The sequence below is a fragment of the Parambassis ranga genome, chromosome 13, assembly GCF_900634625.1.
Source record: "Parambassis ranga chromosome 13, fParRan2.1, whole genome shotgun sequence".
NCBI classification, from domain to species: domain Eukaryota; kingdom Metazoa; phylum Chordata; class Actinopteri; family Ambassidae; genus Parambassis; species Parambassis ranga.
This window is the reverse complement of record NC_041033.1, coordinates 9,156,203-9,175,346: the sequence shown is the minus strand read 5'-3', so window position 1 is coordinate 9,175,346 and position 19,144 is coordinate 9,156,203. Positions and strand designations below refer to the sequence as shown.

Here is a 19,144-nt window from a genome sequence, read left to right as displayed (position 1 = left end):
TTGCTTTAACTTATTAATAATTAATTATATAATATATATAATTATAACTGTTTCAATTTAAGTGCTCTCCATTAACAGCCAAATTAATTCCATTGCTGTTTTATAGCAGCAGAGGGCAGCAGAGGTGTAGCCTAATAGTGACAATGACGTTACAACATTTTCCAGCCACATGAACACACTTTCCACTTCATTTGTCTAAGAGCAGACGTCCCATAGAGGAAACATGCAGGTGATCATTCAAAGGGGGGAACAAGGAGGAGGTATCTGTGGGGGGGGATGGGAATAAAGGGGTAGAAAACTGCATACAGCCAGAATCTGATGACTGAAGTACAATTATTATACGCACCACACTGTAAGTTGAAGCAATAATAATTGAAATTATACTGCACATTTACAAGCTTGACAATGTGGATTATCATTATCGGGTTTCAACTTTTTATCATTTCAACCTGAAAGATACTCAGCTTTACAAATGACCACAAAGCACACATCGCATGCCAGAAATGCTGTTAATACCCCTGACGTCAGCTGAGTTTTTAGTGTTTTGGGAGTTATTTGCAGTGTGTGGTGTTAGTGAGCCAGGAGCTGCAGTAGCAGGCCTGAGGCCTGGTTGTGACGATAGCTGGGCTAATGTGGGCTAATCTGATTTTGAAGGTGACAAGAGACGTGAGAGGAATTACTCAGGCCGCTGTCTGTATAAAAGGTGCGTGTGCATGTGCCATTGTGTTTTTGACTTTGTGCGACAGGATGCTAGTGAGATAGTGACATTTATTACAGTGGCGTTCAAATAAAAAGAAATTGCATGTAAGACAAAGAGAAAGACAGAGAAAGTGAGAATGAAAGAGATTTTTAATTTAGTTTTTCATTTTTGCCTGGAACTCCTTTGTGATTTATTGTTGCGAGTCTTGCGAGATTGGATGATTTAGAAAAAACAATTTGATTCAAAAATATATATTAAAAATGTAATTTTGTCCCTGCAGCCAAACACCAGATTGGTATCAGATAATACCGATCACTTTTAATTGAACAATCAAAGTAATCATTGTCCTTTCACATTTATTCAGGGAATGATTCAGGAAAGAACAAGAGGGACTGAATCTGTTAAAGGGGAATCTACAAAGAGAAAGTGGAGGGCTGGGTTGGGGTGAATTTAACTGGGGCCAGCAGGGATTGTCAGTGAGTCGAAAGAAAACAAGAAGAAATGCTTACTTTAATCAGGTTTAGTCTGTCATACTGAAAGAAAATTAAGAGAAAACAAAAAGTTAACGAAAGCAGTGACCAACATGAATACAGAAAAAAGGAAAAAGGAAAGAGAGCTTGTGGCTCGAATACAGACTGCCATTACAATGCTACAGTGTCACAGGGTTGAAGTTGAAATGTCACTGTACTACTAGATCTGATCTGCAGGTTAGTTGCATGAAAAACCTAACAGCTTATTACGGTATCATCATTTGTCTTGCAGAGGCACAGTGCCACTCTTTTCTCATTTATTTGGATTGCATTAGGGTTAGGGTGATCGAGCTCACGTTGCTCAGATGACCTCATGCCATGTCTGGGGTCATGTGACCACAGAGGCTCATGTCGGGGTATTGGAACGAGCTAGTGGGGGAGGGGAGGGCTTGGACTGTGTCACTGAAAAGAGGGGTGATGTAATCAATTTGTAGCTATGCGTGTATGTACGTGAACAATATGACACACGGGTTGTTCTCTTCCAGCTAAACTCCTGTTTACTGACTGCCCTACCCTTGCCTGTGTCCATTAAATGTGGACACAAAGGAGCATTTTAACAAGAGGCCCAGTATAAAGAGTCTTTATGAACTCCCCATAAAATCAGTGAGTGACAAACAAGTGGTAAAAAACTGGTGCAAATTAGATGGATAAAGCGATGCAGGAAAACGTGACACCAGCCTGCAGCACATTTACAGGACAGGGAGGGGGATTTTTTGGGGGGTGGTGGGGATTGTGGCAGTAGAAGAAGAGGAGGAGGAAGTCTGCTGAAATAATGCTGTAGTCCTGGTACACTGACACAGGGAAGCGTCTAGGATTTATGAGAGTTTATCTATCTACAGCTGCTGTAACCACAGAGTAACACTTAGGTAAGTTTGTAGAGAGACGGGTGTAGGAGGACAGGGACAGAGGAAGAGGAAGAGGAAGGAAATACTATGTAGTACTTGAATTTGTGCAAGAAATCTTCACAAAATGTGCAACTTCGTCTCCACCTGTCTATAACCAATGAGCATTTTAATTCTTTATCTCCACAGCCAAACAGGGAAATGTTCTGATCCAACATTAAATGTGGTGTAACCTTACAAGGAAAGAAAAGGACAGCAGAGGAAATAGAAAGGAAGTGACTGAGGGTGTTGTCGTCGTTGTAAGAAATGTCCATCTGCTATGATTGTGGTGCAGATGGGGCTTGCAACGGTTGCACTATGCACACAGGGGCAAGCTGGGTGAAGCATTCCAAAAACAGGGCGGGCCGGCACATAGAGCAGCTCACAAGGCGGGATGTGTTGCAGAAGGGAGGTGGGCACAGAAATATTAGAAGAACAGAAAAAAAGAGTAATGCTTACTTTGGAAAGTCGCTTGTGAGACTAGCATGCAATCAGGAGAAGAACAAAGAAAAATCAGATAGAAAAAAATGAAATAAAAAAATAAAACTGCAAGAAGAAACAGCTGAAAGAACCAACAGAAGAGCTGAACAGTCATTATCGGATGGCACGCAATATCATATGGTGACATGTGGCAGCGGCAGCAGCAGCAGCAGCAGCAGCAGCAGAGAGAGCAGGCGTGCACACTGTGTGGTGGAGACATATGTATAGTGATTTAAAAGTGATTTACACAGTGAGACAGATGAGGACTGAGTGAGCAAATAAAAGAATGGCATAACGAAGAACCTGAACCTCAGTGAGTTCATTTATGATGGGAGATGACAATGTGAGGGAGGACAGGTTAAAGAAAGACCTGAGAGCAAACTCCACCTTCAGAGAGTCTAAAAAACACCGTTGCAGTGGTACGGCTAAAACATTTGTATTTCACAATTATAATCGGCTAGAAAGGAACCCTTTAAATACAGAAGGATTTTATTGGTCAATGCTTTATAAAATAAAGCTGACAGATAAATGTGGTTTGATCTAAAAAAATCCCTCCAAAATATATAACATTAACCTGTAAATAAAACATCAGTGCAGATCATCTGAACAGAGGTTTGTGTTGCATGAGACATCTACTGAAGTAAGCATGCTAACAAGCCAGCTCCACACGATACCATGGCATAACACCACTCAGTAGTGCAGTCTACTCTGCCCTTGGCCCAACAAGGAAGAAGAGGTGGCCCTGCATAGAGAGGTATTTTTTTGCAGTCTTTGCAGAGAGCTGTGTGCTTAGGTTTTGTTTTTAGCCCAACGTGAACTCATACACATCTGCTTCCTTGCACTCCACTAAGGATGAACTCTCCTCCAAACATAAGTGTTAAACAAGGCTGGACGTACCCACAGTCTGCTAAAATCATGTGCTTCAGTAAAGTTAACTGTTGGATAAAAAAAAAAGAGCACCTCACAAATTCTGGACAGAAAAAAAACAGCACCATCCTCAAGAGTAAGGTGCTACACCACCTTTCACATACTGCAGATTGCTTTTGTTGGCAGGGAATGAAGCCTCTTTTTTCTCCACACTTACTTACTGCTTATATGTGTGGTGCAGGAAGAGGTGTACACACACAGAGTTAACATTACTGTAAATTAGCAAATATATGTGAATGCATGCGTTTTCGTAGCATGGCGTAACAGTCAAATTGGTATACTGTAGGAATGTACCCTAGAACTTAAATTTAAAACAAAGTCATGCTGAGACTAACATCATCTAATCACACCTCAGCTCTGTGCAGGCTTTTGCTAAGTTAGGTCTGATGATGTGATTGTGTCCTTTCTGTCCTTCAATTGTTGCTCTTTCAAGGGAATTATGAGTTTAGAGACTGCAGCGCAAATGATATGTAAAAATGAAAAGTCTGGAATGGAGAGGAGAGCGCAATCTCTCTCCAGAGGGGAGGAGAGTGATAGTTACAGCTCATTAGTCACACACCAAGTCAATAACCAATCATAACACACACGTCACTAAACTAGAAAAAAAAAAACAGTGTCAACTCTGACGTATTTATGCAGCTACAGTTAATGCAATTTCAAATCATCATGACTGTCAGATGATAATGCAGCATGAGGGGAAAGAGACTTACTCCACATAAACATTTAGGTTGTATAATCAAGCCTTTACAAATCCATTCTGTCTGTTTTAATCTGATGAGTAAACATGAGTAAACATGCCTGGGAAACAGGCACCTTGTGTCCTATTGTAAATCCTTTCACAACAGCTACTGGGTAAAGTTGTCAGAGCAGTGTTATGCAGCGTTACGGGGAATCACTCCTCCAGAGCGGACTCCTATCAATCTCAGAGTGTCCAATCCGCAGACAGCTAGACCCTGAATATGTTTAAACTTGTGTGTGAAAGTGCACTGTGCTTCAAACTGGGAGGTTTTTCTCATCTCAGGCAGGTAGAGACGTCTGCATCTCCTGGTCACTCACCTTTGAGTTCTTTCCCCCGCTTCGTGCTGACTGCAGGGAGTATGTTCTCTGGACAACCTGCTCTGGAGTGGAGGGGGACTTGTCAGAGGAGTGGTCTGAACCCTTCTCCACCATGTTCTCACCCTCCTGGCTCTGTGGTGTGGGAGAGCGGGAGCGTTTACGCAGGACTGGTGAGCAGGCCGGTGTGCTCTTGTTTGAGTTACTGGCAGTGCTAAAATATAAAAAAAGACAGAAAGAGTGATGAGAAAATGGTTTACGTTTTCTAATGAACAGTAAATATTATGATACAAGACTGCGCCACAGAGTGCTTCATTTACAGGTCAGCGTGGACTGCAGCACAACACATGCACTGTTTCTCAGAATTACATCACCTGAGGCTTGAAGCACCATGTGCTAACCTGCCTAATAACAGCTAGGCTAATACGGGAACTCAACAACAACAACAACAGCAGCACTGAGGAAAACAAATGTCGTAAGATGCTGTCACTCAGAGCACCTGAGCAAATAGAAGGTCAAGGTGTGCAACAAATCCAAATTTTATGTCTGCATTTTGAGCATTGTTCCAATAACATAAATACATAAAGAAGACATAAGAGCATTCTGCTGATGTAAGTAGACCAATAGTACATGAAACATGTGAAACATGCTAACCATTGCACAGGGACCTGCTTTAATATCTCACTGTTGTCTGAAGACAGGCTGTCCTTCCATTGTACACTAAGTTCCTATCAGGTAGCCTCTGTGATCCAGAACTAGACACTCTCTTCTCAACACACAGACACACACACATACCACACACACAGACACACACATCAGTGTCTTCAGCAAGAAGACTTCTCCTCACAATGACAGAAGCTAACAAAAGGCTCTGTAAGTGATATGTGTGACAGCACGCCTGCCAGGCCTGGTTACTTGACATGGCGTTATGCAAGCCATTACGTCACCAATGGCTGCTGTTAGTGGCCATGAATTACTGATCTACTGTTACATTCAGGACTTCGTGCGGCTTAGAGCCCTGAATCGTAGACAGGGGCGCAGACAGTGTCTGTCCGACTCTCAGGGTCTGCTGTATTGACACCCAGTTGATTTTAAAAGGCGAGGACATATGTGAGCCTTCACATGTTTAAGTGGGATAAATAATGCACATCTGATCATATTAGGGTGCCTCTGACATCAATTAATATGATTGCTAAATGCTCTGCTTTTTATTGGATGATCACTTTGATCACTCTACCAACATGCAGGACCACCAGACTCCTCAACAGCTGACAGGAGTCTGTAACAGTGGACTGTCCCTGCACATACTGACTGTTTACATCCAGTAACACAGTAACTGCAATATTGTCTACTGTTCTATGCACCTTCATATTCAGTAACTGCACATGTACCATGCTGTTTACCTCCTGACAGTTTTTGCACAATTTTTCATTCAACAGCTAAATTTTGCACACATGCACATTTATGTATATAGCTTTACTTTACTTTACGTAATCATTGTTTATATGTTTATATGTTACTTTTTTGCATGCTTTTTTGAATGATTAAGAGTACATTTGTGGAAAAGCCTTGCCTTATTTCTGATCATTTACAATATAAAGTACACGCTCATAATTGGCAGCGCTCAGCAGCAGGTGAATACCAGATAAAATCTCCTCATTCTGTGAAGCTCTTATTCCTGCATTTTATGTCCCTGTTAATAATTTCTACTATTGTGAGTGGTGTGTATGCAACATGAATGCTAAAATGGCAGAGTGCACTGGCATACAATGGACAAGATAATCTCAGAGCCAAAACACTGGCTGATTTACACACACATAAAGTCACCATGCAGCCAGGGGTTTCAGTTCAGCACAGGTGATGAGCAGACACTATCACTCGTCTCATAATCAGTTGTCAATGTATCGTCCTATTATCATTTAAAATAAGGCATTGTTGTGCTGAGTTTTTCAGAGGTTGATGTGTTGTTTGTGAGTGCATACATTTTTTATAATGTAAACATTTGTGGTCTTTATTTCAGGCACAGCAGACGGTCACTGCAAGCACACAGGGAACCCCTGTGGGCCACCGTGCATGGTGCATAGATGATGAAGAATATAGCACAGATGCTGTGCTCACTGTTGCTGGTTGACAAAACAAATATGAAGAAGGAAAAGCATGTTCAAACATGTGAAACAGTTTCTTCTTCTTTTATTATAACTACTGGAGGAGGAGACTGTATCACACAGGGACTGTGCTGGATAAATAAAGGATAAAATAAAACTCACCCACCAGAACTATACAAACACCTGTGCAAAGATACCACAGAAAAACAATGCAACACTTCCCTGCCTGTGCAGACAGAGAAGGTCAATGAGTCAGTGGTGAACTTTTCTGTGTCTCATTCTGGTTGGTTGTTCCTCACATACCAGCCAAGAATGAAAAGACTGGGAAGGTCAGTAGTTACACAAAAAATAACCCCCACTTGTTTGTAGCAGAAGGATTCACAGATCCTCTCTCCTGTTCAGACACATGGCTGCAAATAATGGAAACACGGATCCATCATCAGCATATGAATGACTACATCCAATCAGTCATTCACACGTTGCAGTTTGCTGTTTGAACCATGTGGTACGTGTGGATAGAGTGAACATGCAGCTAACTAGCCTGCAGAAGGAGAACAAACAGAAGCATCTATTACAAGTGCTTTGTTTGCAGCTGCTTCATGAAACACAACACTGAGAGTAAAGCCAGAGTTCCTTTCAGAGTGTTATCTCTGACGGACATACCACACTGGTCAGTAAAAACATTTTTGTCAAGTGGTGCTATTTGGTGTTGACAAATTAAACAGGGTTTCCTAAACTAAACATGGCAACATAAGTTATTGATTAAGTGACCTGACAAAAGAAAGATGGCAAGCCAACAATTATAAAGCCATATCATTTAGAGCATCACCCACATGACCACAAAGCACAAATAAAACCCAGGCTGGAATGAATATCGCTATAGCAACAGTGCACAGAGAAAGTGGTTTAAATATTCAATGTCTGTGACTAAATATACTCGACCAGCTCTGTTGTTAGGGATGCTGTTTGAGCAGGAAATACAGCAGGGAGGTAATGTGACAGACAATGCCTCACAGCCCATCTGGCCTCAGTTAGTACATATACTGATGAGCTGATATGTTGACGTCCCAACACAGATTACTCAATTTAAATGTTACTTTAGTTTTTGGGTTTAAAGTGGGGATTTATGTTATACTTCACCAGTATAAGTATATAAGTATAATGCTCCTAAATGACCAAAGAGACACCATTGTTTACAGTATTGAGCCCTTATGTCTGAGATACAATTTGGTCCTGAATTTAAATTATTTATTGCCCTTTTTAGATTCATTTGTGTGCACAAGATAAATCTATCCAGACCCAGCACAGATAAGCAGCCCTTCTACCTGAAGCGGTACACCTGCTACTCACATACTGAAAATGCTATGCCAATGCCTCAGTCAAACTGCAGTAAGGTAGACAATGAGTACCAAGATGGAGTAATAACCTGTGTCTCTATGTGCAGACAGTTGAGATGACAGTGAGATGAGTGCACGAGGAAGTTCTGCAAAGTGCAACACTGGAACGAGAAGCGATAGCATTTCCAAAAACATTTGGTGCTATAACCAACAGACTGACAGTGACTGAAGTGTATTCACTGAGAACAAATCTCGCTAAACTAAGTGAAACTAACACATCACATTTCTTGGTGGTGAAGGGTCAGGTCAGCAGTTCCTATCCAGTCCTGACACAAGCAAGTACCCCATTGGTTAGCCCACTGGTGTTTGAATGGACTACACAATGAAGAGCACATATCCATCTATCAAAGAGGTATGAGATGATTGTGCTATGTAACAGTGTCTGTTTTTTGTCAGATGGCCCCTGCACTGTCACAGCTGGCAGAATGGTTCATCATCATCGCTGTAGCTCATTGTATTCCTCACTTCTTGTGCGTGTCTCCTCTAAAACAAGAAACTTGCCGAGTAAGAATTCATATTAGAACATTTTACAATTTCTAAGCAGTGACTTTGGACAATTCAAACTCATTCTCTCTTGTCTATTTATAACAATAAATACATGAACACATATCAAAGTTCTGTCGCACACTGATCACTGAACAATAACATGGTGCTATACTGTAGTCCTGTGAATTCTGAAAGTATCATGGTCAGTAAATCATTTCTGATTGTGAGCCTAACTTACTGCAATAAACTTTATCTGATTATTATCAAATTAAAATCTCAATTTTTACCCAGCAACATGTTGATTTGCATTCTGTGCAATCAGGATTTCTTCCAGAGCATCAAATACTGAGCTCATAGCATAACAGAGTGCTGCACAGACACGCGACTGACACTAAGGTGTTCATCACAGAGGATCCCGACTGTCAGTCATTCAAAGTAGGTCAAGTTTTTACAAATACAGTGTCAGAGAAAAAACATAAAAGAGACACAAGCACGCTGTTTGCACCACTTTGATACAGTCTTTTCTTTAAATAAGCTCTAAAGCTCTAAATCCAACCAGCTCAAGCTGTCCAAACGCTCAGCTCCACAATAGAACAGAGTTCCGGGCCTTTCTGAGGGCCCCACTTGTTTTCACAGTTTTGCTGACCCTGGAAAATACCCATCTGGCAGCGGCCCTTCAGCTCCGCTCAGTTCTGAAACGACCATGAGCAGCTCCATGCTCACCAGGGACCACTGCGCATGCACGCACAGGAATGCGCATACAGTACACAGAAGCAGACATAAACATGGGCATGCGCATGAAAACAGCACTCACGCCCACGTATTGCATAAATACAATACAGCTCACCTTTTTTTACAGATAAAATTAGAATCATTACACACACAACCCACAAATTAATACAAACTGAAACACCTCTTCATTTAAATGCACCTATAAACTGTACAGATTATATTATCCATCCTACCCCACCCATCCACTGTCTGCACACACACACACACACACACACAGACTACTACACCCTCATACACAGAATCCACCGTACCCCTGCTGAAAGACACAGTCCCTCAACACCTCGCCGTAACAGCCCTCGAGGCAGCGACAGCCCTCGTTGGCCACCGTCACACACTCAAACACCACCATGTCCTCGTAGACAGCTCCCAATAATGAGCTGTTCACCCAGCGGATCATCCCACAGACTGCGCAATGCACTTTCTTTTTTCACTGTCCGTGGAAAAGAAGAAAGGTAGCTAGGCAGATAAATACAGAGAGAAAGAGAGAGAGAGAGAGAGAGAGAGAAAGGGAGAGAGAGAGAGAGAGAGAGAGAGAGAGAGAGAGAGAGAGAGAGAGAAAAGATGGAAGAAGCGGGCAGGGAGATTTTCTTTAGCAGGCTTAGAGCCACTGATCTTCCCTGGCCAGCTCTGATCTCCTAATAACCAGCTTACATAGCCCTTAACACCACCTGCCAAAGAAGAGGCACTGGTGGTCTGAGGTGCAGCTGCCCCCCTGCTCCCTCCTTGGATACTCCCTCTAAACAGTACATGTTGATCTTGCCTTACAGTGAAACTAATCATTGAGTAGGCTCCATGTAGTTTCAGCTGAACACAGACAGGTAAGCAGGCAGTTGTTCCCATCAGCACTAACCTGCTCGTAGCCATGTAGTGAGTCGCTCTGCAGCGATCAGCCCCTTTCAAACGACTTCATTCACGCAGCGGGAGCCTTGGATGAGGCACAGGAGGAAGGAGAGGAGGTGGATGAGGAGAGGGGGGAGAGAAGGGAAAAGAGAGGGATGAGGGATAAAGGGGAGGAGGGTGGACGAGTTCCGGAGCATGCCAGGAGGATGAGAGGAAAAGGAGGAGGAAGCGGCCACAGCAGAGGCAGATAAAAATGACGGATTTTCCCAACAGATTGAGAGAAAACCACTGAAGCTGGATCTGAGACTTTGCCTTTCCCTTTTCCTATCGTTCACTCTCTTCTCTCTTTTGTCTAATTCAGGCTCGCATTCGGTCTTAGCAAGAGGCCCTTTTCAATTCACCCCCTTTCTCCTTCCTTCTCTCTCTCAGCCGTTGAATCATCTGCCTGCTTGCTGCCTCCCCTAGTATCCAAGCAAGACTCTTCTCTCGCGATTTCTGCTCCTCGTTCACAATTTCACGGCTACAGCCTGACAATAGATGGAAAGAGAATGTGCAAGCCAGGGTAGAGAGAGAGAGAGAGAGAGAGAGGGTGAGAGACAGAGACAGAGCAAATGAGGAAAGAGATGGCTTTCACTTTGCATTCCACCTCTACTCAGTGCTGGTGCACTGAGCCTGCTGCTTCCTCAATTATTCATGTGTTTCATGAATGGAGGGGCTGACATCACCGGCATTCAGGTCACTTTACATTCGAAGCTCCCTTCTAAATCACATAATAAGCGAGCAAGGCTTTGTGGTAAACACATTTCATGGTTATACACAGACACACACAAACATTTACTTGCTATCCATAATTAATAAATCATAATTAATCATAATATCAAGAAGCAGATATTCAGAAAATTCAAATGTTGCAAAAATAATGCCTCATTGCAAAAATATTAACTTATTTATCAGCTGTGACTCACTACTGCTGTTAATTGTTTTCTATAAAAAACACAAATAAGAGTATAATCCATTGTGTAGCATTACCATTCATACTCAAGCAACTTCGCTTATTAGTCATTCCTGCTGCAGTGTAAAGTGCTTACTTCAGCTGATTTCACTGATATTTGTGTTGTGTTTAAGTAATGACTGCAGCATTAACCATTTATGCTCCAAATTATGTGAGCAAATGGTGGGTTAAACCTCAGATGAAACTACAGGAACTTACCCTTAGGCAGTTACAATGTTATTTATAGGAAGATGGGGGTGGCTAAGACAGCATTTTCTACTAGAATTGAATGTGTTTAAGTTAACTACACTGCACTGCAAATAGGTCTGTCATTTCCCCTGGAAACACTTCTGCCTGTGCTACTCACAGGGTATTGTATGATGTACATAGATCTTCATTTTAAAGGATTTATTTTTAAACCTTAAATGGTATTGTGAACTATGTATGCTGACTTATGGCCATAGCTGTCAATCAATTACTCCACATTTCAAATTAAACTAGCAAATTAGAAAAAGTATGTGAAAGGATCTGGGTATCCATCAATGACACTGATCATTTCTCTTTGAAAAAAACAAACAAAGAAAACAGTGCCCAAATGTCCAAAAGGACTATATGTGAAAAGTTAACTTGAATCAACTAACTGTTGCATTAACATAAGTCAATCAGCAGACTGGTACTGGGTGTCCACTACAGTGTTACAACTGTTAGTATAGTAGACCACACATTTACTGTAGCCTTTATTAACTAATTGGTGTTTCTATTTCTCATAAATGTGGCAGCTACTGAATTTTAATATTCAATATGCCAGGCCCCAGCCTGTTTTACTGAGTTATGTACAGCATTTCTACAGCTGATTCTTTTACTGATGTCCTAAGCAAACTTTAACAGGTCTTACAAACCAGCCAAGAAAAGTTATTTTTTAGGTATCCACTCGCTCCTACAGATCACCAAAGTCACCTCTGTATCTCTAATAAGAAGCAAGCTGAACCCTTAGCTGTGCTGCTGGAAAGACTTGACCCCGGGGCTGCAGCAATGCTGGCTGCCTCTGTGGGAGCGCTCAGCAGAGTCGTGCTGGAACAAAGGGAGCTGGTCCACTGAGCTGGACCACTGTGTGCCCAGATAAGCCTACCCAGCCTCACACCAACAACTGACCTACTTAGGAGACCTCTGTTTTCATTGTTGTTGTAGCCAGGGGGACGTGCAGATGGTTAAATTGACCACGTCCCCAAAGATAATGAATGTAAGGAACAGTCATAGCTGTAGCTGTTGATATGCTTTTCTTAATCACTGATGACAACACATTTGGATAGTGTCACTTCAGGTCTAATTAACACTGGTGTAAGCAGAATACACCCCAAATGTAAAAGACTCCTATGATTTTCTTCATCTTTCTGAGAGGAAGGCGTGCTATTTACAGAGTTGTCATGGCAACAAAAATGTGGTGACGCCTGGCTGGGTCGGAAATGTCTGTCAGCCCGACTGTGTCGGGCGTGCAGTTACCATGGCAGCCCTTCAAGCCATTCATTCGTGTACCGCCACTTGAACTGTTCCCAACTGGAGGGAGAAAGAGAGGAGGGTGTGTTTGTGTGTGTTTTTAATGGGGCGATGCTGCTGCATAAAGCATTCACATGCATTATTAGTCATCTACAAAGCCACAGGGTTTGCATACACTTTGCTCTCAAGATGTTCAGAATGACAGTAGCAATCCTATGTCTTTATTTTATATCAAATGGCAGAACACCTTCTGCAGGAACAAAAAAGGAAGCAACTGCAATGAAAATGTAATGTGTGTCATCACCTTTTTTCTAAAACTATTTCAACATAGTCCCACGAGCATAACCTTAGCATCTGGTCCCAGGCGTAATTAAAATGCTTAATTATCTCGCTGTGTGGCAACCTAAGGCAGACCTGTCACAATTTTTGGGCTCTCACCGAAGCTCTGACCTACTGTACCACTGGGTATACGAAGCTGTTTTAAAAGAAGATATAATTAAACATACTGATTTAAATTCGGAAGCACAACTTGATGGGGTATTTTAAGGACTAAGGAGAGATGTTAGAGAGGGACAGGAGGAGACAGGAAACTGGCAACTGGATTAAGCCCCTGTGGGACACTTTGTGCCAGTGGGATGGGATACAGACACTGCCATCTGCAAGGGATATACAGGAGGAAGGAAGCAGGCTGGATCACAAAGCAGTGGGCAGAGAAGGTGGACGAGAAGAAGAACACATGGATCTGTGACATTATGGCAAGGTACGTTTCAACCAATGTCAGAAAGATACATGCTTTTACACACAAATGGCAGAACAGGTTATAGTTCCACTGCATTTGGCTGGTTGGGCGACACAGACAAAAAATAAATGATCAGCTAAAAGATTTTGGCCAAAGGCCCAAAGTTATTTATTGTTATTTTATTATATGTTCATTCATTGCAAACCACTATTTTTGACTTTAAGTGTAACCATTAGTCAAATGTATTCCTGCCTGTTTTTGCCCCATATGAGGGGCCATGCCAAGATGCTAGGTAAAGTTTCATTTGAATGTAAGAGTCAAAGTCAAAGAAAGAAATCACATAGTGGGACACAGCTGTAATGTTTTGTTAGTCGATAACCTGCAAGACATTGTTGAAAAAGTCTCAAAGCAGGGGAGGCAGCATGGTCCAGGAGCTCCTTTGTGCAGAGTATGAAATAACCACCAGCTTTGGTTGGTCCGGTGATAACAAGCATGGCCTGCATGATGACTTTGTAATAGCAGTATAGTGTCATCTATGCTTGGAAACACAATTTTTATCATTGCTTCAGCTGTTTCATGTCACCTATCATGATAACAGGTGTAAAACAGGCACCTATACTGATCCTTTATGTGACTGGAGCACAGAGTAAATACATACAATTTACACAAAATGTTTCAAAAGAAATGTCTTATTAAACGCCCTACCTAACACACAGATATACACAAAGGTTTTCAGTAAATGGACTTGGTAAACAACAAGCTTTTTACTGATGTACAGTAGCATTAAGGATTCACAAAAAAGGAGGAGGGGAGTCCATTGTGATTGTGCCTTTAAAAAGCTTAAAAGCTAAAAAGCATGACAAAATGGCCTCATGTTTGGACAGGCTTCATGTGAGAGACAAGTGTACGGAACGTTAATGTGAAGGCTTTTAATCATATATCTATCAGAGAGCGGAACACACACCTGTGCGTCCCTGAATGCAGCTTTCAGTCCATTAATATTGAACCTGATAGAGACCAAGGAAAGCAGAAGCGTTCCTTCCCAATGCATCACAAGGTTGATGTTGTGAAGTTGGTTGGAAGTAAATGCACCTGTCTGCTATTCCAAGTGATCTTATTGTTACTAGGGTTTTTGTTCTATACTGACTGTACAGTCATTGGGTGATAATGTACATAATGTGTTGCTAAAATGAAAGATATTTATTGACTTTATGAATCAATGCAGTGTATGCATTTTTGCTGCCATACTGTGTCACGCTGCAGATTTAGAAAAAAGCTGATTTTATGGGATGCAGGAAGAACACTGGTGGAGGACAGCATATATAATCAGTGATGACAAATCGCTTGTGGGGAGGATGGAGAAAAAAGGAAACAGGGAACAGGGGACAACGGAGAGCGTGAGCAAGTGAGAGGAAGGGACAGAGAGAGACCTAATAAGCTGAGGCCAGGAGGGAAATAATTCTGCAGTTGCTCTTGACTGCAGAGCCCCTGCTGTGGACTTGTAGGTCCACCGTGGCCTCATCTGCAGTGCTCTATCTGCACAGCTGCAGTTGGGTCAAAGCCTCATAAACTCCTGCGTCTTTACATTTTATGATCTTTTGAACCATTGTCATATGTGCTAATCATGTTACATCTCAAGGAAGAGCAGTTCACATAAAGTTGAGGTCTTTTGCTATGCTTCTTTCTCTCTCTCAAGAACACCATGCATACATGAAAATGAATCTCCTCAGTGCAGGGGCCTAGGAGCTACAATTTTCAAGTCAGCCCAAAATAGCCCAGAAAGACATTAGCAGCTTGGCGTTAGATATTTCATGCCTAGGGGTTTGTTCGAAAGTATGTCTATGGCTGCAATGCAAATTCTACTGGATGCAAATATTGAAGTGTCTTTGATGTTTTGTTTGTGTGTACAAAAACATTGCATATGGATGTTTATGTATGTAATCTAAAATACTGAACATACTGCAGGTTCAGAGCGGCGTAAAAAAGAAGTCATGGACGCAAGGCTTCATGACACGCTATGTTTGCCAATAAAATTTGAGGTACCATAGAAACAGCATAGCCAGATAGTCTGGAGATCCACAGATGTGTTTATGTATGCAGGTCTGCACTCCCAGTCTGTCTGACTGTCCTGCAGCAGCTTGTCCATGGTGCCACGTGCAGCGAGCTCCAACTCTACCCTGCTGTCAATGCCTCGCTGTTGCTACAGCTGCTGCTGCTGGCTGTGTGTGCACATCTGTCCCTAAATGTGTGTGTGTGTGTGTGTGTGTGTGTGTGTGTGCGTGTGCGTGCGATTTAAGTCTCACCAAATGTCATACCAAGAGCAAACATCCATACACTGGGGCCATTGCCAAATCCTGAGCAATCTCTCTTCCCCTCACACACACAAACATGTGCATATACATGGTCTGTCTCTCTCTGTCTGTTTGTCTCTTCCTTGTCTTCTGACAAATAAGCAGCCACGCTGGCTTTCAATCACAGCGTGCACTGTGACAAACATACATCCAACAGGGTAGCCTTTCCACTCTATAAAACTCTCTGACACTTGCTTCCCTTCACACTGTCACACAGTTTACCAGCTGAGCTTCCTTTCATCATTATAGCAAATATTTCATTTAGAATCATATGCCGTAGAAATATAACCTGACACAGCAGATGGTTTGATACACAGAACCATCTGGGAAACTGCACTTTGAAAAAATACATTGTGATTGGTTGACGCGTCGGTCTAACACAGGCTGACTTCTAGCAATTGCTTCCTGCTGCTGTCAGCCCCTCACGGGATGCTGCTGGTCTGAACCAATGATGTTCAGACAATCCTGGCAAAATGGATTACTGCATTATTTTCTAAATCTTGCGAGAATCCAGCTGCTTCATAAGATTTAGTAACAGCCATGTTGCAATCATAATTTGCAAATTCTGATGTTGACTGAGAATCATTTTGTGTATGTCAATATAGGTCTTACGGTCATACGTGTATGAAACATAATTACGGTATTATAATCATCTGTTAGAATACTATAGGAGAGACAGGAAAGAATCCTGTGCAGGTAACGGCTGTGATTTAAACCAGATAAATCAGCGTATACAGGGCTCATAAATGAGCTGCTATATCCAGTGTCAGCCACTGGTTTATAACACCCCTGACAACAAACGCAGTGACTAAGGTATTGATCGATGGAATGAACCCTAGGTCATGCCATTTTACCTACATAGCAGATCGCTTTGGAAGAACACAGGGAAGAGTAACAAACACTAATAGAAAGAGTGAGATTTGTGCAGCATCCACCCAATAATGAGCCCGCCAGTGGAAGTGATTATCGTCATAGTTTCTTCTTTTTTTTTACATCTTACAATAACGCAAGAAAAATACTCTATTTTAATGTTCAAAAGGATAGGTAGAAATGATAAAAACATGCTGCACTTTTGGAGAGCGGATGTGCACATGCTGTTACATAACATAACAAAATGGCATGCAAGCTACACACAGATAGCTAGTCAGACAGGTCACTTTCACATACAAAGGTTATGGGATGCTGACAGATGGCTGTGCAGTGTAAAGGAACCTGTGTTGGTCAGTGTGCTGCAAACAGATTAACTGAAGACAGACTCAGGTTTAACAGTGTTTCTATGCTGCAGAATGACAAAGAGGCCTTTGGTGCATGAAGCACATGCACACAAAAAAGGAAGACTTACACATTGCTACATTCTGCAGCCAGAAGAAGAAATAACTGGAGAATGAAGTGTTTTGTGACACATAGGAAATAAGATTAGTATAAAAATTAAAGGGGCAGAGACAAATATAGACATAATGAAAGAGAGACTGAGACATTAGGGAAAAGAAGAGTTCCTGTAGGGAAAAGAAGAGGTCTTCATGAAAGTGAGAAGGAAGGAAGCGGGACGCACGTTGCCGAAACGGCTCCCCCTCTAGTTTTTTTTCCTGCAGTGCTCTGTAATTCGTCTCTAAAAATATCAAGCAAGAGGGGGAGGAGGAGGAGCATAAACAAACACAGGGGGAGGAGAGGATAAAAGCAGAGACGATTGAAAAGTGCAAAGGGAGCGCACACTGTAGCCAAACAGGTTAAAAAAGAAAGTGTGTAAGGGGCCACCTGGATGTGAATCTGTCCGTATGAGATAACGAGGGAACAGGAAAACAAGCGCGGAAGGCGGCAAGAGTGGAAGAGAGTGGAGAGAGGCAGAGGGAACATGTGCCTGCTCTTTTCCAGGCAGCCACGTGAGCGCTTCTCCTCAGCTGCTCCGCTCACCCTGAGCCAGCCAGAGGGGAGCAGAGCAGGGTCGCCACAGTCACAGCAGAAGAATCACGCTAACCCACAATGGACATACACACTGTGGTCACAGCTTACTTGTCCGGATCTAGCCCCTCAATGCATGCTGGTTAATGTTCTGTGAGATTTATATAACCAATAAAAAATGGAGGTGAAGATGGATATATTGTATTCTTTGTAAAAAAAAGCACACATTATTGACAGTACATCCAGCCTTGCATAGACAGAATGTATCATACGGACATATGTCGATAAAGCCACAGCTCACCAAATACCAGAAAACAGACACAGACATCTATTTCCCTGGCTATGCTGTGCTCTGCATACATGACAGCCTTGAAGCTGTACAGACAAAAAAACCAGTACAAATACACCATTAGAAGATCATGCTGTCTCTGTTCTCTAATCATTCTTACCAGGCGAGCTTGAAGCCTTTCATTAGTACAGCGAGCAGTGTCTGATGTCCATAGCATGTTGTGGGCACTGGGCTGCCCGTTCACACCGCCGCATGCTGACTGACAGCCTGCCAGTGCCTCACCTCCCATACACAGAGCAGGAGAGATGCACAGAAGGAAGAAGGGAGGACGATATGCAGCGACTGATGGATGGTCGAGGACCAAAGTCTGGCAGGATGATCCTCGGTGCTGTCTGATCCTTCTGCTACATTCCTTTGCTTGGATGAAGGTGCCGCAGTGCTGAGCACTTGTGCCAGAAATTCACACCTCCCTTGGGTTCTTCGGTTTTCCCAAAAGAGAAGGAGGTGATCTGCACTGCAACATTCACAACGCAAAGTGCAGCACGTAGCTGAGGTAGGAGAGCTAGCAAATTCAAATAAACGCGACCATGGCTGGATACAGCTCCATTCTATCTCTGTAGGTCTTTCTACAGAGCTCTCACACTGTCCCACCAAGCTTCTGTTTGCTCTCTCAAACTCTCTGTCACAGCCTCAGCCTCTGCTGCGGATGAAAGCTGCACTTGCTGTGCTCACAGTGAGCAGGCGCAGGATCTCTCTCTCCCCCTCCCTCCCTCGCTCCCTCCTGTTCTCTCTGTCCTTTTCCCTAGATGGCTCCCTTTCTCTATTTCTCTCTTAGATAAGCCAAGCTGGCCCAGCATGGAGGACTAGAGCAGGGTAGTAACCTCAGGCCATAACATCCTCTGTGCATTGACCCCCATCCCCCCATTCTACACCATGCACAACGTACGAGAGAGGTATTAACTGAGGGGACCTGCTGCAGTTCTTTCCTCGTGTGTTCGACTCTAGCCCTGATCAGTGTCAGCAGCTAACCTAGTTAATCTCTTAATGCATTGACTGTAGTGGGGTACTCCCTGTGTTTATAGCCATGCGCTGTGTATGTGGTGTGCATACATGATGAATCACATTGACTTCTTGGTGACTCAGCTCGCTTAGCTGGCTAATAGGTGTTTCATAACTCAAGTTTAAATCTA

General features: G+C 42.7%; 1 protein-coding gene across 5 annotated transcripts in view; it reads right to left on the bottom strand.

Annotated features, from left to right (window-relative positions):
- gramd1bb (GRAM domain containing 1Bb) overlaps window positions 1–19,144 on the bottom strand; it is a 63,622-nt gene that overhangs the window by 14,700 nt on the left and 29,778 nt on the right. For 3 of the 5 annotated variants that reach the window (XM_028419266.1, XM_028419262.1, XM_028419265.1), the window contains exons 4-5: window positions 4,575–4,785; window positions 1,210–1,233 (exon numbers count right to left, since the gene is read on the bottom strand). In XM_028419266.1, the coding sequence (XP_028275067.1) occupies window positions 1,210–1,233; window positions 4,575–4,688 (138 nt within the window). In that variant the 5' untranslated portion in view covers window positions 4,689–4,785. The remainder of the gene's footprint in view (window positions 1–1,209; window positions 1,234–4,574; window positions 4,786–19,144) is intronic. The other 2 variants (XM_028419267.1, XM_028419264.1) reach the window with 1 other exon arrangement.